At 37.5% G+C, this 22,709-nt stretch overlaps 1 protein-coding gene across 6 annotated transcripts in view; it reads left to right on the top strand.

Annotated features, from left to right (window-relative positions):
- The window catches only part of TAOK3 (TAO kinase 3), a 228,063-nt gene that overhangs the window by 123,593 nt on the left and 81,761 nt on the right, over positions 1-22,709 (top strand). For 4 of the 6 annotated variants that reach the window (XM_054441959.2, XM_054441960.2, XM_054441961.2 and 1 more), the window contains exons 4-9: positions 9,509-9,580; positions 10,931-11,032; positions 15,205-15,250; positions 16,309-16,405; positions 18,788-18,901; positions 20,699-20,790. In XM_054441959.2, the coding sequence (XP_054297934.1) occupies positions 9,509-9,580; positions 10,931-11,032; positions 15,205-15,250; positions 16,309-16,405; positions 18,788-18,901; positions 20,699-20,790 (523 nt within the window). Of the gene's footprint in view, positions 1-9,508; positions 9,581-10,102; positions 10,198-10,339; positions 10,397-10,930; positions 11,033-15,204; positions 15,251-16,308; positions 16,406-18,787; positions 18,902-20,698; positions 20,791-22,709 lie in introns of those variants that run through there. The other 2 variants (XM_063646765.1, XM_054441964.2) reach the window with 2 other exon arrangements.

Below are 22,709 nucleotides of genomic sequence, written 5' to 3'. Positions count from 1 at the left end.
GATAGATCAGATTAAGAAAGGCTGGACTCTAGGCCTGGCACAGTGACTCACGCCTGGAATCCCAGCACTTTGCGAGGCCGAGGTGGGAGGAAGGACCAGCCTAGGCAATATGACAAGACCCTGTCTCTACAAAACACTAAAATAAAATACAGTTTGAACTCTACATGTTCTCTACACATAGCTATTGCTCATAAAATAAGCCTGGTTTCAGTGATTTTTCTATAAATTAAATGATATCTACCGTAGAGGCAAATAGTCATTGCTGAAAAGCCCATTCCAGAATCCTAGGCTTTATTCAATTCAGTGGTATTTGTATCAACTGACTCACTTATTAAAGTAGTATAAGAAAGTTAAGAGCTTCGGCCGGGCACGGTGGCTCACGCCTGTAATCCCAGCACTTTGGGAGGCCGAGGCGGGCAGATCACGAGGTCAGGAGATCGAGACCATCCTGGCTAACACGGTGAAACCCCGTCTCTACTAAAAATACAAAAAAAAAAAATTAGCCGGGCGTGGTGGCAGGCACCTGTAGTCCCAGCTGCTCGGGAGGCTGAGGCAGGAGAATGGCATGAACCTGGGAGGTGGAGCTTGCAGTGAGCCAAGATCGTGCCACTGCACTCCAGCCTGGGCAACAGAGTGAGACTCCGTCTCAAAAAAAAAAAAAAAAAAGTTAAGAGCTTGAACTTGAGCTTTGTGCATTTCCACTGTATGCTAAGCTCTTTCCTGCCTCAGAGCCTTATATGTGCTATTCTCCCACCTAGAAAACTCTGCACATTACATCCCCATCCCTGTCTGTTCATCCTACAGGTTTTACATTAAGTATTACTTTTGCAAGATACCCTTTACTGTTCAAGACTCCACCCCTAAATCAATACTTTATGATTTCATAACATCTTGTTCTTATATTTTGTTGCATTTATCGCCGTTGTAATAAAACAATTACGTATATGATTTTTTGCTTTATATGTCTTTTTCCCTAAATAACAAGTGTCATGAGGACGGGGTTACGTCTATCTTGTTCATCGTTATATTCTCAAGAACTAGTATATGTCTGACAGTAGTAGGAATTTGATAAATACTGGATGGATGGATGGATGGATGGATGGTGGATAGACAGATAAACAGATGAACAGACAACTATTCAGAGAAAGGGACTGACTGATTTTTAGTGGCAATCATGTCAAGTCAGTATTTTCGGTTAAGGGGTACAAGAATGTACCCCTGGAATCAGTTTTAGTTCCAAGAATGTGACTATCTCCTGATGAGAAAAACAAATAGCCAAAATTTTAACACAGCTTATTCACCTGAAATTCATTACATAAAATACAGTTTGTTTGTTCTTTTATTTGTTTTTTGAGACAGAGCCTCGCTCTGTAGCCCAGGCTGGAGTACAGTGGCACAATCTTGGCTCACTGCATCCTCCGCCTCCTGGATCCCAGTTCAAGCAATTCTCCTGCCTCAGCCTTCCACGTAGCTGGGATTACAGGCATGTGCCACCACGCCCAGCTAATTTTTATATTTTTAGTAGAGACCGGGTTTCACCATGTTGGCCAGGCTGGTCTTGAACTGACCTCATGATCTGCCCACCTCGGCCTCCCAAAGTGGTGGGATTACAGGCGTGAGCCACTGCGCCGGGCCCTGTTTTGTTTTTGTTTTTGTTTTTTTTAAAGACAGAGTCTTGCTCTGTCGCCCAGGCTGGAGTGCAGTGGCACAATCTCGGCTCACTACAACCTCCACCTCCCGGGTTCAAGCAATTCTCCTGCCTCAGCCTCCTGAGTAGCTGGGATTACAGACACCCGCCATCATGCCAGGCTAATTTTTGTATTTTTGTAGAGATGAGGTTTTACTATGTTGGCCAGGCTGGTCTTAAACTCCTGACCTCAGGTGTTCTACCCATCTCGGCCTCCCCAAAGTGCTGGGATTACAGGCGTGAGCCACTGTGCCAGGCCAAAATATAGTTATTTAATTTAACAAATACTTCCTTAAGCATAATAGTCCATTAAAGCAAATAATAAATTAAGTACTAATTATTACCTACTTCTCCAAACTTGTAATCAAATAATTTCTTTGTAATCAAATATTACTGACTCTTCCTTTTTAAGTGGTTCTTTATGTTCTGCCATCTGGATAGGGCTTATCTTTAGTTGTCCTTCCAAATGAGATTTTATGAATTGCATCTTTACTTTGTCCTTTTGCTTCTAGCCAAAACTTCAGCCTGGATTTTCTCTAAACTGTTTCTCAACCATTGGGTCTATGCTCAGCCTTACCATTACTTCTGCCTCCCTCACTACCATCAATAACTTGGCTCCTACTGAAGTATATTTTGTCATTAAATATGATAAAAGATTTTTCTGGCTGAAAAGGGTGCTAATTTCGGCTGGGTGCGGTGGCTCACGCCTGTAATCCCAGCACTTTAGGAGGCTGAGGTGGGCGGATCACGAGGTCAAGAGTTCGAGACTATCCTGGCTAACACGGTGAAACCCCGTCTCTACTGAAAAATAGAAAAACTTAGCCGGGCATGGTGGCGGGCGCCTGTAGTCCCAGCTACTCGGGAGGCTGAGGCAGGAGAATGGCGTGAACCCGGGAGGCAGAGCTTGCAGTGAGCCAAGATTGTGCCACTGCACTCCAGCCTGGGGGACAGAGTGAGACTCCATCTCAAAAAAAAAAGAAAAGAAAAGAAAAGAAAAAAGGGTGCTAATTTCTTAGTTAACACTCCCTTGTTAGTGTGTAGTCAGAATAGCATTTAAGGCCCAAAGTTCTGTCTTCTTTAGTCTCAGATCCTCTTGTTAACAAAGCGTTTTTATTATAAGTATACATAAAGAAGTATATACAATATACATATATTTTTTAATATAGAACTTCAGAAAGAATTAGAAGGTAAATCTCTGTGTAAAAACACCACCCAGATCAAGAAATAGAATACTGCCAGCATCCCAAAAGCCCCTCTTTATGTCTTCCTCAGTCAGAAGCCTCTCCTTCCCCTTAAGAGTATCCACCATTCTGATTTTTATGGTGATTATTTTCTTACTTTTCTTTATAGTTATAACCCACTTAATCTGTACTCCTAAAAATGTAAATTGGTTTTGCTTAGTTTTGAACTTTTTAAAAATGGAAACATCTGTATATATTCATTTGTGACCTGTTTGTTTTGCTTACAGATGTATTCTTCTGTCATCTTTGCTTTCTTTTCTATTACTTTAAATCTAATTCATCTTCTCAGAATCTCTCCTGGCAAGAATCAGTCTCTATATGACTCTTCTCATTTAAAAAGCAGCCAAGGCCGGGCGCAGCGGCTCATGCCTGTAATCCCAGCACTTTGGGAGGCCGAGGCGGGCGGATCACGAGGTCAGGAGATCGAGACCATCCTGGCTAACATGGTGAAACCTCGTCTCTACTAAAAATACAAAAAATTAGCCAGGCATGGTGGCGGGTGCCTGTAGTCCCAGCTACTGGGGAGGCTGAGGCAGGAGAATGGCGGGAACCCGGGAGGCGGAGCTTGCAGTGAACTGAGATTGTGCCACTGCACTCCAGCCTGGGGGACAGAGTGAGACTCTGTCACAAAAAAAAAAAAAAAGCAGCCAAACCCTTCTTAAAGTGCTAATGTTTCAGAATGACTACAATAAACCAAGCATGCTTTGAAACTTACTAAAAGCCATTTATAATAGTGGCAAAATGTGACCTACATTGTACTAGGCTGCAGAAGACCTAGTGGTTTATTTGCTTTTTGGGCTAAGCCCTGTCTATTTAGCTAGAGTGTGTGCGTTTTTGAAGATGAGGACTATTTCTAATATTTGTTTACAACTCTAAAGGCTGGCACGATCTCATTTACAGTAGGCACTAAATATATATTATTTGTTGCTGATGATAGACTAGAGAAATGATACAGGTACCAGAGTGGCATTGATAAACGTAATCATTCACTCTATAGGGCCTGTATATAAATGTGAAAAGTACAGGCCTATGTACACCCATAAAGCACTAAAAAACAGATTAAAAGGGAATTAACTGACACTGTACTATAGAACTTATGAAAAGCTTTAACCTTTTATCTGTAGTGGTCACATCGGCAGTACCTTAAAAATGGATTTTCCTGTTGGCCAAAGTAGTATTTATATATGTTGCGTCTTACTCCGTGCTAATAGATTTTTCCTTTTGTTACTTGTACCATTATTACCAGGAAGACTCTGCTATCTCTTATTTGGACAACTATGATTGCCTGCTTTGGTCTCTCTTCAGTCTGTTGTGCATACCTCAATGAGCTTGAAAAAATAAATGTAAATCTCATCCCATCCCTTTTCCCTATAAAGCCTTTAGGGGCTCTCCCTCATTCTTAGGCCAAGATCAAAATCCCTACTATAGCCAGCCCACAAGGTCCTTCATGGTCCCTATCTCTACTTGAGCTATCTTCTCTCTCATTGTCAGTGCTATAGCTCTGATTCCTTTCTTCTGATCATCCTTCCTGGAATCTTGCATAAACTGTTCTCTCTTGAATATTTCTCCCTTCTATTTTCACTGTCTTAACTCCTGTTCATCATTTAGCTCTCAGCCTAAACCTCATTTCTTCAGGGAAGGCTTTCCTGACCTCCCTAAGTCACATCCACCATTGTTGGTTCTCAAAGTAACAAATACCCTTCTTTGTGGCACATGTCAGAATTGCAGTTTTATATTTTGTCTTTCATCGTTTTATTTTTGTTATTGTCTATCCTCCTAGAGGAGAGATAGGTACTGGGCATATTAACTCACTGTCTTATCCCTAGCACTTAGCCCAATTCCTGATAAATTGTGGGCAGCTAATAAGTATTTGTTGAATGAATGAATGATGAAGAACTCTGAGAACTTGGTACTGCTAATTAGAACTTTTCATAAGTCATAGTCATGCTGGCAAGCCATAAAGACCAGAGTCTGGCAGCTAGTATTTTTATACCTAAACACTATAATTCTGTTAGCCTCTGTAGGTCACAGCTTTTACACTGAATGCTGCCAGGGAATAAACTTAGTGTGAATTGTAAGCTGGAACAGCTCTTGTAAAATCAGTCAGCTGAGAGTATATGTTATGTTCAGAGAAAATAGAAATTATTAACTTGATGAAATATTTCTGTGTGTTTGGATTTACATAAGTAATTTTGAAATTTGCGTCATTGGCTGGGCGTGGTGGCTCACACATGTAATCCCAGCACTTTGGGAGGCCGAGGTGGGAGAATCACTTTAGCCCGGGAGTTCAAGACCAGCCTGGGCAACATAGTGGGAATCCGTCTCTAAAAAAAAAATTTTTTAAATAAAAAATAAACTAGCAGCATTAACAAATGAGGTAGTAAGAAACTGTACTAAAGGAAAACAAACAAAAAAAGGACCGAGCATGTTCATTTTTGTGTTCACCTAAACACAACTCTAAAGTTTGTAGGTTTCTAGATCACCTTTGTTGAACTCAGTATATTATCCATAACCCACCTAAAACAAATAGTTTAATTCTATCTTTTTGGATATAATTACCTTTTAGTTGGGGTTCAAAAAATAGGGCAAAAAGAAAAGCTTTTTCACTTTTTAAATTTTTATTTATTCATTTATTTAGAGACAGGGTCTCTCTGTCACCCAGGCTGGAGTACAGTGGTGTGATCATAGCTCACTGTAACCTTGAACCCTTGGACTCAAGCAATCCTACTGCCTCTGACTCCTGAGTAGGTAGCTACGACTACAAGCATGTGCCACCATACCCAGCTAATTTTGGTTTTAATTTTTTGTAGATACAGGGTTTTCTATGTTGCCCAGGCTGGTTCCAAACTCCTGGGCTCAAGTGATCCTCCTGCCTCAGCCTCCTATTTTTTTTTTTTTTTTCAAGATAAAGTCTCACTCTGTCACCTAGGCTGTAGTGCAGTGGTGCAATCTTGGCTCACTGCAACCTCCGCCTCCTGGGTACAAGCAGTTCTCCTGCCTCAGCCTCCCAAGTAGCTGGGATTACAGACGTGTGCCACCACGCCCTGCTAATTTTTATATTTTTAGTAGAGACAGGCTTTCACCATGTTGGCCAGACTGGTCTCAAACTCCTGACCTCAGGTGATCTACCCACATTGGCCTCCCAAAGTGCTGGGATTACAGGAGTGAGCCACTGTGCCTGGCCTGCCTCCTAAATTAACATAATTTTTAATATTTGTCTATAAAATAGCAAAAGGTATAGCTGTAAAATGTTTAAAAATATAAACACATAATAGTAAGTTCTTAATAAGTATTTCTTGAATCAATGATCTTGGTAATAGTTACTGAGACCATTGAGACTATTGGAAGTATTAAGCATGAATGTAAGTTTCAAGAATAAAACTTGAAATGATAGAGGCTGTAGTCATTCATGGTACTGTATGCACTAGAAAGCTGAGACCCCATTGATACTTTCCTTTTTCTGTACTAAAACATTGATTTTTTTTTTAAGTTTCAATCTAGCATGTTTTGACTTTTAGCCAGTATAAAAATTCACATCTATAGCATAATCAACATTTGCACTAAAAAGTTCACATCTATAGAATAATCAACATGGAAATGTTTTACAAATTTCAAGTCTCTGCCTATACATTAGGATGCGTGAGTGAGTGGAAGCATTAAGTTCTAATCAGTGATTATCCTATAAATGTAAGAAATATATTTTTATTTTGGGGTGGTTATTTTTTCATGTTTTTAGGTCCAAATATAGCATTAATTATAAATAACCTTAATAAACAATTAAATAATAATACTATCTGATTTTATTTCTGTGGGCTTTTCTTTTTTTTTAGTAATGGTTAATTATTTTTTAAAACCTCACAACAAGTTAAAATTTCTCATTGCCTGAATATTTCCTAAATCTTTCTCAGGCTCCTTAAACTGCACTATATATATTGATGCCTCAAATATCTACTTTTCAGATATAGTCCCTCTAACCTTTATTGTAATACCGAATTTATATCAGTTTTTATTTATGATTGCCATATAAGCACAGTTTAGTATTAGAGTTTAAAAGCCAGAACAGTGTGAGAGATTTTTGTTTTTAACAAAAGTCAGTCTGTACTTTCTAAATCAATAAAATATCTAAAATATGCTTTTGTGGAGTTCTGCAGATTGGAAAATTATGACTAGTGGATAACTCATTAATATATAATAGGTACTTTTACCTTAATGCTTTAAAAAAAAAAACTCCTGTGGTACGTTATTGTGGGTTTTTTTTTTTTTTTTCATTTTGACATTCCATAAGAATCTGTGGTCAAATTATTTTTACATACTACATTATTGTTTATTGTTTGAATTAACCGTTTTTAAAAATCATAAACCACTGTTGTATCTGAAGAGGTTCATTTTAAATTAGTTGTATTTAAGAAAATGATTATGAATTTTTCTCTAAAATTGTTAACCTGACTTTATCAGTGAATGAATTCCAATCTTTTACTTCAGAACCACTGCGATAGCTTTATTGGTCCACAATGATGATAATATCACAGAAGCAAAATAGCTTATTTACATTAGGGGTATGGCACTGATGCAGAGGTAATCTTTTAATGTCTTATATTTATTTTTATGAAAATTTTAAGAAAACTAATAGTTTTAAATATTTTAAATAAGTTGAGGCTGGGAGCAGTAGCTCACGCCTATAATTCCAGTACTTTGGGAGGCTAATGCGGGCGGATTACTTGAGGCCAGGAGTTCAAGACCAGCCTGGCCAATATGATGAAACCCTGTCTCTACTACATATATAAAAATTAGCCAGGCGTGGTGGTGGGCGCCTGTAATCCCAGCTACTCAAGAGGCTGTGGTGGGAAGATCACTTGAGCCTGGGAGGCAGAGGTTGCAGTGAGCTGAGATTGTACCACTGCACTCCAGCCTGGATGACAGAGCAAGATCCTGTCTTAAAAAAAAAAAAAAAGTATGTACGTATGTATGTGTGTGTATGTATGTATGTGTGTGTGTGTGTGTATATATATATGTATATCTTGAGTAAGTTGAGAGGAAAAGACTATTACTTGAATTATTAATGGTTTTCATATGTACTTTCAATGAACTGTTATATTTGGAGTATGGAGAAGACAAGTAGACATAATTATGAGACAAGGCAACCTCTATAGATAAAAAATACACATATATACATACATAAATGTAGGCATGTATATATGTAATACAGTCTTATTATAAAATATAAGTAATCCTGAAAATGAAAGTCCCCCTTAGGATTAATCTTACTTTCTGCTGTACTATTCAATACAATAGCAAGTAGGCACATTAACCATTCAAATTTAAGTTAATTAAAATTAAATAAAATTTAAAATTTATTTTCTCAGTCACACTAGCCACATTTCACATGTTACTCTTTTGTACAACCTAGAAATAGAACTGTCCCATCATCATAGAAAGTTCTGTCAGATAGCACTGCTCCAGGGATTATCATTGATACATATTCTGGTATAAATTCTTTTATAATTTTTTCTACACATATACTCACATTATTACTATTTTGCAAAAATTGGATTCTACTTTATAGCTTGTTTTTTAATAAAACATTTTTAACATCTTTTCATATTGCATTGCACATAGATTACCTCATTCCTTAAGTGGTTATTTTATTATATGGTAATATCATATTTATTTATTTAACTGGTTCTCCATTGATGGTCAGTCTACAAGGTGAAGCCAGTATGGATCATTTGAGAATATGACATTTTTTGTTTGGTTTGAGATATTAAACCCTAATCATTTTTTATATTATAATCTTTACATGTATCCAGAAAAGGATACAGAGAAACTATACATTAAAATGGGAGTGGAAATGTCTATTTAGCCTATCAAAAATTGAAGCATCTTTGAACTGTGATACTGCAGTATGGAGATACTATTTTAAATATAATATCAGGCCAGGCACGGTAGCTAACGTCTGTAATCCCAGCACTTTGAGAGGCTGAGGCGGGCAGATCACGTGAGGTCGGGAGTTTGAGACCAGCCTGGCCAAAATGGTGAAACCCCATCGCTACTAAAAATACAAAAATTAGCCAGATGTGGTGATGGGTGCCTGTAATCCCAGCTACTTGAGAGGCTGAAGCAGGAGAATAGCTTGAACCCAGGAGGCGGAGGCTACAGTGAGCCGAGATCGTGCCAGTGCACTCCAGCATGAGCAACACAGCTAGACTCCTTCTCCAAAAATAAAATAAAACACCTGTAATCCCAGCACTTTGGGAGGCTGAGGCGGGCAGATCATTTGAGGTCAGGAGTTCAAGACCAGCCTGGTCAACATGGTGAAACCCTGTTTCTACTAAAAATACAAAAAACATTAGCGTGGCATGGTGGTGCGTGCCTGTAATCCCTGCTGCTTGGGAGGCTGAAACAGGAGAATCACTTGAACCCAAGAGGTAGAGGTTGCAGTGAGCTGCACTCCAGCCTGAGCGACAGAATGAGACTGTCAATAAATAAATATATAAATAAATAGTCTCTAGTCAAATATTTAAGTTAAATTGGCTGAAACATCACTAATTCTTTTTCTTTTTCTTCTACCCTCTTAACACAGGCTACAAATGCTCACACCAATGAGGTGGTGGCAATTAAGAAGATGTCCTATAGTGGGAAGCAGACCCATGAGGTGAGATAGAGACAGTCGTATACCTAAACTGAAATAAACAAGTTAGTATGAAATTAACAAAATTCTGGCCGGGCGCGGTGGCTCACGCCTGTAATCCCAGCACTTTGCAAGGCCGAGGCGGGCGGATCACGAGGTCAGGAGATTGAGACCATCCTGGCTAACACGGTGAAACCCCATCTCTACTAAAAATACAAAAATTAGCTGGGCATGGTGGTGGGCGCCTGTAGTCCCAGCTACTCAGGAGGCTGAGGCAGGCGTGAACCCGGGAGGCAGAGCTTGTAGTGAGCCGAGATCGCACCACTGCACTCCAGCCTGGGTGACAGAGCGAGACTGTCTCAAAAAAAAAAAAAAAAAGAAAAGAAATTAACAAAATTCTTTAAACTTTTTTTTAGAACATTTTTTTTTCCTTCTTGTGGAGCATATAATAAAAGTTCCTGGAGTTTTTCATACAAATGTGTGAACATTCATAATTATTTTTATAAAGGCTAATGTTCTAGCTCAATTAACTATTTTGCAGGCTGGATGAGGTGGTTTAGGCCTGTAATCCCAGCACTTTGGGAAGCCAAGGCTGGAGGATCGCTTGAGTCCAGGAGCTCAAGACAAGCCTGGGCAATATGGTGAGACCCACCTCTACAAAACATCAAAAAAACTAGCTGGGTGTTGTGGTGTGTGCCTGTAGTCCAGCCACTCGGGAGGCTGAAGTGGGAGGATTGCTTGAGCCTGGGATGTGGAGGCTTCAGTGAGCCGTGATTGCAACGCTGTACTCTATCCTGGGTGCCTGAAAAGGAAAAAACTATTTTGCAGACCAGAACATGGGTATGTGTAATGGCTTTTTTGTAATGTATTTGGTGATAGATTTGTGTTTACATGATTCAAACTAAAGAAATAGCATGTTTAGGCAGGGCACAGTGTCTCACGCCTGTGATCCCAGCACTTTGGGAGGCTGAGGTGGGTGGATCACCTGAGGTCAGGAGTTCGAGACCAGCCTGGCCAACATGGAGAAACCTTGTCTGTACTAAAAATACAAAAAAATTAGTTTGGTCTGGTGGTGCACGCCTGTAGTCCCAGCGACTTGGGAGGCGCGAGAATCACTTGAACCTTGAACCAGGCAGTGAGCCGAGATCGCGCCACTGCACTCCAGCCTGGGCAATAGAGCAAGACTCTGTCTCAATTAAAAAAAAAAGAGAGAGAGAGAGAAAGAAATAGCATGTTTAAATAGCTTCTTCATTTATTAAACATTTACTTTATGTCCATTTACAATAATATAAATAATATATACATATACTTGATAGGAAATACTATTTTCCTATCAAAAATTAAATTAAAATGTTTCCTTTCTGACTTCAATAGAAATGGCAAGATATTCTTAAGGAAGTTAAATTTTTACGACAATTGAAGCATCCTAATACTATTGAGTACAAAGGCTGTTACTTGAAAGAGCACACTGCTTGGGTAAGTCAAAGGACCTCTATTATCTTTCTTTTACTATTACATTTTTTTCTTTTTCTTTTTTTTCTATTATCTATTTGATCTGTAAAATTATTAATTTCATTTCTGTTCCATTTAACTTTTGTTATCAGTATTTAACATTTGTTAATACTTTGGTGTGTCATATGGTATATATTCTGTAAGATTAAATGATATCTAGCCTATTAGAAATCTCATTCTATAAACACTCAAAAAGAGATGGTGAAAAGTTGACATCATTTTATAATTATTTGTTTGTAAAAGTAAAAGGCACAGCCTTATATTCTCATCCTAGAATTTTTATCTTTGTCATTTCTCATCCTCCACTCCAGTTCCCCCCATATTTGGAATTGTCCTTGATGTTTTAATTGCTATGTGATTTTTACCAAACAGGGGCCACCATATGATTAAAATAAGAGACTTTTGTTCCACTCTGTCATCTTATTGTGATATATATATATATAAATATATATACACATGCACACACACACACATAGACATACACACACACACACATACACACACACACTTATATATATATATTTTTTTTTTTTTTGAGACAGATTCACTCTTGTTGCCCAGGCTGGAGTACAGTGGTGTGATCTCAGCTGACTACAACCTCTGCCTCCTGGGTTCAAGTGATTCTTGAACCTCAGCCTCCCGAGTAGCTGGGACTACAGGCACACGCCACCACACCCAGCTAATTTTTTGTATTTTTGGTAGAGACAGGGTTCACCATGTTGGCCAGGCTGGTCTCAAACTCCTGACCTCAGGTGATCCACTTGCCTTAGCCTCCCAAAGTGCTGGGATTACAGGCATGAGCCATTGTGCTCAGCCCTTAGTATATTTTTATATGATTGTATTTCTGGTTTTAGGTTGGCGCATTAGGCACATTTAGGACGTGAAAATGTTATGCTTTCTACTTTTTCAAATTGCACATTCCTACTTAAACTCCAATTTAACTAGCATTTATTGTTTACCATGTACCAACTCCTTTCCTGTATGTGATCTCTAATTAGGGAATGGAATTTTGTTCCTAAATAGACTATCAAACAGTATACTAAACATACACATTTCTGTTCAAGCAACTCTTATGTAGAGCTATTGCTTCCATTCTGAAAATAAGAAATTAATCAAAGACGTATCTCATTATCTAGAAATCAGTTATCTGGCAATCTCAGCTGTCTTGAAGGAGTCAAGAAAGGGATTTCAAGCAGGCAGAATAAATGTTACAAAATCCAAGTGCTAAAATCTCATGTATTTCAAGTCTTCAGAAAATCCTCCACACTGTTACTTGAAGCTCGTTTTTTCTTTTTTCTTTTTTTTTTTTTTTGAGACAGAGTTTTGCTCTTATTGCCCAGGCTGGAGTGCAATGGTGTGATCTTGGCTGACCGCAACCTCCACCTCCCGGGTTCAAGTGATTCTCCTGTCTCAGCCAGCCAAGTACCACACCCGGCTAATTTTGTATTTTTAGTAGAGAGGGGGTTTCTCCATATTGGTCAGGCTGGTCTCAAACTCCCGACCTCAGGTAATCCGCCCACCTCGGCCTCCCAAAGTGCTGGAATTACAGGCGTGAGCCACTGCATCTGGCCACCCGTTTATTCTTAGATTATATAGACTGCTAATAAGCTTGGCTACCTGGTTTCTGTCTACAATTGATTTGATAGACCAATCAGAAAGAGCTCTAAGGAACTGAGCTGTTAGATACATGCATACAAACAGGCACAAGAATAATTTGACTATACGGAAAAAGTCAGGAGAGCTAGAAAGCAGACCTAATAGTTTAAAGGCAGAGCAGCCAGAGCTGTTTAGTGTCAGGAGCAAACAACCGTCTCAGGTGCCTTTGTGTTATAGAATAATAGGGGAAAAAAAATTGTGACAAAAATGCTGAGTTTTTAAACATGTAATTTAAAACATTTAATGCAACTAGAAACATATTCATTCTATTCAGTTTTAAAGTTCTATATTTACATTTCATATGCTCGGTTTAAGGAGCTTATGTATGCATATTCTGTTACTTTTAAAAATTAGAAAATTATGTAATAAAATTTAGAAATGCTTCCATCAAAATTGATTAAAGAAAAAGTAGGGCACATAAAGGCTAGTGTTCATTGTAACATTTACTTATGTGGAATCTTCCATTTTATAATAAGAAATAAGATTAATGTTTCTGAATCTGTTTTTAATGTCAAGCAGAAAACTATAGTATGGTTTCTAAATTTTAAACTTCTAAACCTCTCATTGTTCTAATTATTCCAGAAATGCAAGGTACATACTACATAAATATATAACTGTAAAACTATAACATATAAGACATAATCATATGTAATATACAAATAGTATTATAAGTATATCTAATTTAATTGCATTCTATATAATATAGACACAGTATACTTATATTTATAATATGTTCATATTATATATTGATATTGATATATTGATATTTATAATATATAACTATAAAAGTATAATGATTTCTAAATTTTAAACTTCTAGATGTCGCATATTCTAAATTATCTCAGTAATGCAAGGTACATAATATAAATATATTTTCACATTAATTTTTTTAATGAAAGGAACTAATATGTTGATATTGGTTATGTCTAGTTTATTATAGGAAATTTATATTTCATAATGAGCATCTACTATTCTTTTAAATAACAAAGTAATAATTTGTAGGAGTGTGAATGCTTGCATGTGTGTGTGGAGATTGGTTGCTGAGCCCTGATAGTTTTGACCTTGGCTACAAATCAGTAGTCTTGGACACCTAAAAATCTAGGATAAGAAGGGCCAGGCACGGTGGCTTATGCCTGTAATCCCAGCACTTTGGGAGGCCTAGGTGGGTGGATCACGAGGTCAGGAGATCAAGACCAGCCTGGCCAACATGGTGAAACCCCGTCTCTACTAAAAATACAAAAAAAAAAAAAAAAATCTAGGATAAGAGTACAGAAAGAGGCCGGGTGCTGTGGCTCACACCTGTAATCCCAACACTTTGGGAGGCTGAGGCGGGCGGGTCACCTGAGGTCAGGAGTTTGAGACCAGCCTGACCAACATGGAGAAACCCCGTCTCTACTAAAAATACAAAATTAGCCGGGCGTGGTGGCGCATGCATGTAATCCCAGCTACTCGGGAGGCTGAGGCAGGAGAAGCGCTTGAACCCAGGAGGTAGAGGTTGCAGTGAGCCGAGATCATGCCATCGCACTCCAGCCTGGGCAACAAGAGTGAACTCCATCTCAAAAAAAAAAAAAAAAAAGAGGAAAGAAAGAGGTTTCTCACTTTTGCTTTTAGAAAGCCTCTGCAGATTGCAAACCCAATAACTATCGATAGCCTCCACCTCTCAAGTTCCAGCGATTCTCCAGCCTTAGCCTCCCAAGTAGCTGGGACTACAGGTGGAAGCCACCATGCCAAGCTAATTTTTTGTATTTTTAGTAGAGATGGGGTTTCACCATGTTGACTAGGCTGGTCTTGAACTCGTGGCCTCAGGTGATCCGCCTGCCTCAGCCTCCCAAAGTACTGGGATTATAGGCGTGAGCCGCTGCACCCAGCCTATCAATAGTATTATAATAATATTATTCTGGAAATATTTTAAGATCTAAATGTAAATAACATATATCTCAGGGATTCAAGATAACGTAATGATACATAGCAGGCTACATCTTCAGATTCAGTTCAAAACAATATCTGTTTTTTGTTTAAAAGTTTTTAAAGTGTGAAAAAAAGGAATTTACTACTTACTGGTTTATTTTATTTAACTGATATAACCCCAATATAGATTTTACTGGCTCATGTATTTGTTTGCCGCTTTCTGAGTTACAAATTTATAGTACAACATAGTCACCTGAATCCTTTTTGAAATAAGGTAGTGAAGGAGTTAATAAATAAATTGGCAATCTTGGCTTCACCATTTATAGTAAATATTTCTATATCTAGTCCCCCAATAATCTTTAGGCCAATTTCAAGCAAGAAATAATAAAAACTGAGATGATGAAAATTACAAAAATCAATTAGTGCCAGATGACAAAAATTCAGTCCAAGTTCGGGTAGATCAGAATATTTATTCACCTAGTATTCTTAGTTCCTTGATTGGTTGTTTAGTTGGTTTCAGCAGTTTATTAATTAACTTTGATTATTCTGAACATTATTTTAATCTCTTATAGTTGGTGATGGAATATTGCTTAGGCTCAGCCTCTGATTTATTAGAAGGTAAGAAAGAAGGAATTAAACTCTCCTTTCTGTTTTACTTTGATCAGAATGTTATCTACCGCCATACTAAAGTGTAGTTTGGGCAGTCTAACTGAATGATGGCTTGAGCTTTAGGGTTGTGTGGATAAGCCATGCACACTTCCTCTCTTCAATGCCACTGAAAGTGTCTGAGTGATGTTAGCAGTCTTCCTGCTGTTTTAGTTCATGGCCCATCCAGGGCAGGTACTACCAAAATCTCTGGCTAATGTGATATGGTATGTGTAGCCAAAAACATCATATTCATGGGTATATGTGAAAGAGAGGTAGATAGTCTCACATTATATTGATATTAAACCCTTTCAGAAACCTTGACTGACCCAGTTCCTCTCTGCAGATGCTGCTATAACCAGAGGCTGTGTTAAAAATTTACTTTAAAAAAAATATCTTGAGCCAGGCACAGAGGCTAACACCTGTAATACCAGCTACTTAGGAGTCTGAGACAGGAGGATCACTTGAGCCCAGGATGTCAAGGCTGCAGTGAGCTTTGACTGAAACACGGCACTCCACCCTGGGTAACAGAGTGAGACCCCTGTCTCAAAAAAAAAAAAAAAAAAAAATTAAATCACTGTTGATCTCTGAATAGAAATTCCTTATTAGCTGCTTTCACAAATAATGAAAACCTGTAGTTTGAAGGGGTAATTAAAGATGGCTTTGTGGCAGGGGAGAATAATGTAACCTAGAACACTCTAGACATTAAAATGTTGGAAGGGACTGGTTAATTTGGGCCTGGTTAGTTGGAATCAGTGTGGCTTGGCTTGCAACTGATAAGTAAATTAACAATGCATCATTTAAGGAATATCAGGCTTTCTTTGTTTTATTTTTGTTTTGAAGGGTCATTTGTGTTTATGCACTTGGGTTTCCTGTTGTCTGATCACTTATTCTCTTCTAGAGAAGATCTAGGTGAATGTGTTCCCAAATTGTCATGTGAGAAACTATGTAACTCAGTCTGGTATAGCTGTATAAAATAATAAAATGAATGAAACTGATCATCTGCTGACTTTTTTTTTTTCCTTCCTCAGTTCATAAAAAACCACTTCAGGAAGTGGAGATCGCTGCCATTACTCATGGAGCCTTGCATGGACTAGCCTACCTACATTCTCATGCATTGATTCATAGGTAAGATTAGAGACCAGTTATGTTTCTTTTCAGTTACAGGACTGTCTATTCCAGGAACCTTAAAAATTAGTGCATGCTCCAATTTTTAGGTTGCCTAAGCAGTCATGGGAAGCAAACAGATTGCTGCTTCTGGATATAAAGGATAAAGTTGCCAGAATTTAGCTTCTATCTCTTATTCTCTCCTATGTATCCACAATTATATCATCTTTGTTCAGTAGGTAACTGTTCTCCAGGCTAAGTGTTGCACGGAAATTTGAAAAAGGGCCCACCAATCTTTAGATACTGTGTCACGAAGAAGAGAAAAGAAAATTAACCTTCCTTGCATATATTTATCTCTTAGCAGTTATTGTCCCTTTCCTATTACAAATAACAGGCTAGTCTTATATAAATATATGCTGTTTTGTAACTTTAAAATATTTCGCATTTCTGTAGTTCATATGGATACTTAGGAAGATATGATCTTTACTGTATTTTGGCAGATGAAGAGACCAGGGCTCAGAAAGACTTAACTTGCCCAGAGTTTCACAGAATTTAAGTAATATATTAAGGATTGAAACTCAAGTTTCTTGACTCCTATTGTAGGGCTTTTCTCTGCCTTGTATTTTCTCTACCACAACCACGCTCTCCTCCCTGCAACCTCCCTCCCTCTATTAACTTCTAGAGAAAGATGCTACCAATCTTTCCTTCTTTCAATAATGAACTTTTAGTACAGTTATATTAATGAATGAGGGGAGGAGGAGTGAAATATTAGGTATAAAGAATCTGAGATGGCTCACAAATGAAAGAAAACAACTGGCATTTACTAGGAAGAAGTGAAACTGTTGGGTTATGGTTCCTCTTTTGCTTCTGTTTTAATCACCCCAGTGTAGCCATGACCACTTACTGGTACCAAAAAAGCAGAACTTCCAAAGATAGGCAGACCGAAATCCTGCTGGAAATTAAGGACAAAGAGTGAACCTAATCATGTTAATAAATACTGATTAAATAAAATTATCATAATGTCTATGGATCTGACAACTTTTTGTAAATATATGTCTTTGATACCGAGGTGTTAATACTACTGCCAACTTGCTTGTGATTATTTTGCCTGCTCTCATTTAAAGCTACAGTTCAGTTTTTTGTGCCATTATTACCTTAATCTGCACATTAACTTAATGTTTTAGTCTGTATTATACTTTATCTTCTTTAGTATGTAAAATAATTTGTTGAAGAGTCAAAATACTTATAAAGAATGTTTTTTAAATTTAAAAGTAAATACTATGTCTCAGATTTTTATTGTTTTGATTTTAAAGGCAATTCAATCTCCTAATTAAAGATAAGTAGAGAAAATATATTTTTCTGTTGTGAAGAAAAATAAATAATGCATTTTTTTTTAGTTCTGTCTGCCAATGCCTAATGTCACCATGAGGAAGGAAACTGAATTTTCAAGGGAAGTTTTTATAAAAGTTATTTTGAAGCATTTGAACCTTATCATTTTCAGCTTGACATAAATTTTCATCATCTTCTCTGTTTTATCTTTTCACTGACCATCAACTTCCAATTCATGGTTTCTAGTGCTCATTACACCTCATGCCTTTTTTAAAAAGAATAAGGAGTACATCCACCCCTTCTCATTCTAAATTACCATACTGAAAAATGAATTTTTTTAATTATATTTTTAAAACTTTTTGCTATATAATACCTCTATTAGCTTTAGTAGTAACCACGTGCAATTCTTTGTAGTAATACAATAGAAATGTAATTTCCTAACCCCTAATCCTTGTTTGTTTTGATCTTTCAGGGTCTTCTTTTTACTGTACAGAGTTATTTTTAAAATATCACCTTCTATATAACATGTACCTCAAATGCCTTAGAGTTGCAGTTACAATTAAAGACAGAGAGAAAGGGTCACAGGCAAGAAAGAAAAGGTATGTGTGTAGTTGAGGTTTATTGGTAGGTGGTCAATACGGAATCATTGCAGGTTTGTTTAGGCTCCAAAAATGTCACATAATTTGGAAAAGCAGAAAAAGCAGTTAAAATTGGCACCAATTTTCTCAGCATAGGGAATACTATTGATAACTGGATTTAGCCTTTAAGAATATGCCTTTGTAAGTGTAGCAGCTGAATAGGTTTTCTTGTTCGCCATGTCTGCCTTTTTCCTCATTGTATTCCCTCCCTCTGAAGAAAGCTCTACCTTTAAGTAATTACTATGACCTACCTGCAAGTACACCCAGGAATCTGGGCCCCCTTACAACATGCAGTAATTACTAAATCTCCTTCTGGCTATCTGAGCAAGATTTTTTTTTTTTAAATAAACTTTTTGTCTTATTAATTGCATGCTCTGACCTATTCCATAATCAAAATTGAAAAGTAATTTTCTAACCCTTTTATTTTTTCCTGTAGGGATATTAAAGCAGGAAATATTCTTCTAACAGAGCCAGGTCAGGTAAAACTAGCTGATTTTGGATCTGCCTCAGTGGCTTCTCCTGCCAACTCCTTCGTGGGCACACCTTACTGGTATGTAGAATTAGGCTATATGACATAGTTTTAAAATCTGCATACATGAACTCAACTCATGGTACTGGTTTGGCTTGGTTTTGTGACAGTGTCTTACCAATGTGCCTCAAAATGAGGTTTCATTTGAGAAGGATAGAAAGCCCACTGGCATAAAAAGAAACACTCTGGCTTAGTATAAAATTTACAGTGACTTTAAATTGTGTAGTTAAGGTTGGTGTCACTGTGTGTAAACTGAGCAGGATTATCAATTCGCTGACCAACTTCAGGTTTTCGATTTCATTTGCAGTTTCTTTTGAACTTTTCTCTTGAGGCAAAGCCTCCAGGTAAGGACAGGGCAGCTTCTTTCACCTTCCCTGACTAGCCAGCAAGCAGAGATGGTACCTTTCAGTGAAAGAAATCCAAGTTCTTGTCTTTGTTGAGTTCTCTGATAGGTTACCTAGCTTGTCAGTCTGGCTCAGAGTTTTTCACCCTATTCTTTTCCAGATTATTTTCCTTCCTTTCCTAGACACATTGGAATTTCATTATGCCTTACAGAATGACTTAGATCTCTGCAAAATTACTTGTCTACTAAAAAAAAAAATCAGCTAGTCTTTGAAATTTTTTTCTATCACCAAATAACATTTACCAAGCAACTGCTTACACATCATAATAGAGTACAGTTCTGTTCAAAGCGTATCAAACAGATAGGGCCCCTGCCCTCCTAATGAAGATGCATTATGGACAAACAAGTAAAGTAACATCCATTACTACAACCTGAGGTTTTTGTAGGTTTTAGTATCTTTGGAACAGCTGATTATATTGCTTTATATGGCTCCATAAAGTATTTTTCATGTTGTTTAATTATTTTAAAAGAATATGGCCAGGCGTGGTGGCCTATGCCTGTAATCCCAGCTACTCGGGAGGCTGAGGCACGAGAATCGCTTGAACCCAGGAGGCAGAGGCTGCAGTAAGCCAAGATGGCGCCACTGCACCCCAACCTGGGCTACAAAGTGAGACTCTCAACAACAACAACAAAAAAAGATGCCAGGCGCAGTGGCTCATGCCAGTAATCCCAGCACTTTGGGAGTCGGAGGCGGGTGGATCACAAGGTCAGGAGATCGAGACCATCCTGGCTAACATGGTGAAACCGCGTCTCTACTAAAAATACAAAAAATTAGCCAGGCATGGTGGCAGGCACCTGTAGTCCCAGCTACTTGTAGTCCCAGCTACTCGGGAGTCTGAGACAAGAGAATGGCATGAACCTGGGAGGCGGAGCTTGCAGTGAGCTGAGATCGCACCACTGCACTCCAGCCTGGGCGACAGAGCCAGACTCCGTCTCAAAAAAAAAAAAAAAAAAAAAAAAAAAGAATATTTCCTGCTTTATTTAATTACTTTAAACAATATGAAAAATACTTTATGGAACTATATAAAGCAATATAATCAGATGTTCCAAAGTAATTATTTAAGTATTTTATGTATATTCATCTTTTACAAATCTCTGTAAAGCTGCTATGAGAATTATCTCCATTTTACAGATGAAGAAACTGATGTACAGATAGGTTAAGTGACTTGCCTAAGATCAAACTGATAGTAAGAGGTGGAGCCAGTCTTTATTGAAAATAATGCATTGTGTCATGTAAATCACCAAGTAGATTATATTTTGAATAGTGTTTTTCAAAATTATTTGTATAAGGAAATAATATCTATATCAGATAAAATTTCAGAATACCCTTAAGAACAGCTATTTCATTGAATCACTTTCCTGGAGAAATTTTGTTTTTAATCTACAACTTGAGTTTTGTACCTTATGTTTGGTAGGATGGCTCCAGAGGTGATCTTAGCTATGGATGAAGGACAGTATGATGGGAAAGTTGATGTTTGGTCACTTGGCATCACTTGTATTGAATTGGGTGAGTAAAGAGTTATTTGTTTTCATTGTATTTTTTAAAATTCTATTTTGCAGATGAATTTTCATTGTATTTTTAAGAATCATAATGATTAGGAGTTATTCATCTGGCTATTACTTAATGAGTTACTGTTATATGTGTGCTAGGCAATGCGAATTTATTAGATTTTTTTATACTGTTATAACACAGAAGATTGCTTTCTCTCTGCTACATTTTCATGTTATTATTTTTATTTATTTATTTTTTTTTATTTTTTTTGGGACAGAGTCTTACTCTGTTACCCAGGCTGGAGTGTAGTGGCGCAATCTCAGCTCATTGCAACCTCCATCTCCTAATTTCAAGCAATTCTCCTGCTTTAGCCTCCTGGGTGCCTGGGATTATAGGCACCTGCCACCAAGCCTGGCTAATTTTTGTATTTTAGTAGAGACAGGGTTTTGCTGTGTTGGCCAGGCTGGTCTCAAACTCCTAACCTCAAGTGATCTGCCTGCCTCAAGGTCCCAAGGCACTGGGATTATAGATGTGAGACACCACGCCCAGTCTCATGTTATTAATTTAATTGAAGGAGTTGAAGCAGATATGTTAGTTAACAAATGAAATACAAAATAGTACATAGTAATATATGAAAAATATCCATTCTCCATACTATGAATGATAATATATGTCCTACCTTTATGGGAGTTTCCATTACCTTAATTTATACTCCAACTTGTATTAGGGAAATCTGAAAAAGTAATAGAAAGCTTATCAGGGATCTGACTCTAAAACTGTATTGACCCATGTAGAGCACAACTGTGAAGAAAACTTTTGTGTTAGAAGATAAACTTCAGCCATGAAGTTATTCCCCAAATATTGTTACAGTTATCTAAAATTGTCTAAAGTGCCACAGAATCTCTCCTTTGGTTGTATACTTTGAACTTTAATGTATCTTAAACTTACTTCTATCCAGTGGTATACTGGTAAATTTAACAAATGAATCTCTTGTGCAGAGGGGAAAAGGCCTTGATTTGTAGCTTTGCCAATTTCCGTGGTGTAAATACTCTTACTATAGGCAATGCTATTCACTAAATATGAAACTGGGGAAAGATGTGCACAGTGGGCCTTCCAAAGCCAGTATGTGCTAGCTACAGCATAATACTGCCTTTATCTACATATTTTAATAAATTTTAAATCAAAAATGTTAAACTTTTTTAAAAATCCATTTTTAAAAAATTCTTTTTTTTCTTCTATTCTTTTTTTTTTTTTTTTTTTTTTTTTTGAGACACAGTGTTGCTCTGTTACCCAGGCTGGATTGCAGTGGTGCAATCTTGGCTCACTACAGCCTCTCTCTCCTGGGTTCAAGCGATTCTCCTGCCTCAGCCACCTAAGTAGCTGGGATTACAGGCATGTGCCACCACGCCTGGCTAATTTTGTATTTTTAGTAGAGATGGGGTTTTGCCATGTTGGCCAGGCTGGTCTCGAACTCCTGACTTCAGATGATCCACCCGCCTCGGCCTCCCAAAGTGCTGGGATTACAGGCATGAGCCACTGTGCCTGGCCTAAAAAAATTCTTTGTCTAATTTTTTAAGATATTAATTTCATGTAATTCTATTCAGGTTTCCAAATTGATCCTATAAGAATTTCTGAGTTCTAGTTTGATTCACAGACTATGGTTTTCTCTTTTCCTAAAATGTTACGCCAACTTGGAATACTTTATATTACATTGCCAATGTTTCATTGACTCCTTCCAACAAAACAACATATGATAAAGATGCACAATTTATCTGGATTTTTTTTTTTACATTAAAGAAGTATTAATTAAAAAAAAAAAGAATTCCCGGAGGAAAATTTGAATATTTACTTATTTTTTTAATTAGGTAGCAGAATCGCAAGATTTGTAAATCAGAAAACATAAAAAAAATACAGTGAAAGATCTTCCACCCCTG

Source organism: Pongo pygmaeus, chromosome 10 (genome assembly GCF_028885625.2).
Source record: "Pongo pygmaeus isolate AG05252 chromosome 10, NHGRI_mPonPyg2-v2.0_pri, whole genome shotgun sequence".
Classification (NCBI taxonomy): domain Eukaryota; kingdom Metazoa; phylum Chordata; class Mammalia; order Primates; family Hominidae; genus Pongo; species Pongo pygmaeus.
The sequence above is the reverse complement of the archived record's forward strand: the minus strand, read 5'-3'. Positions and strand labels throughout refer to the sequence as shown.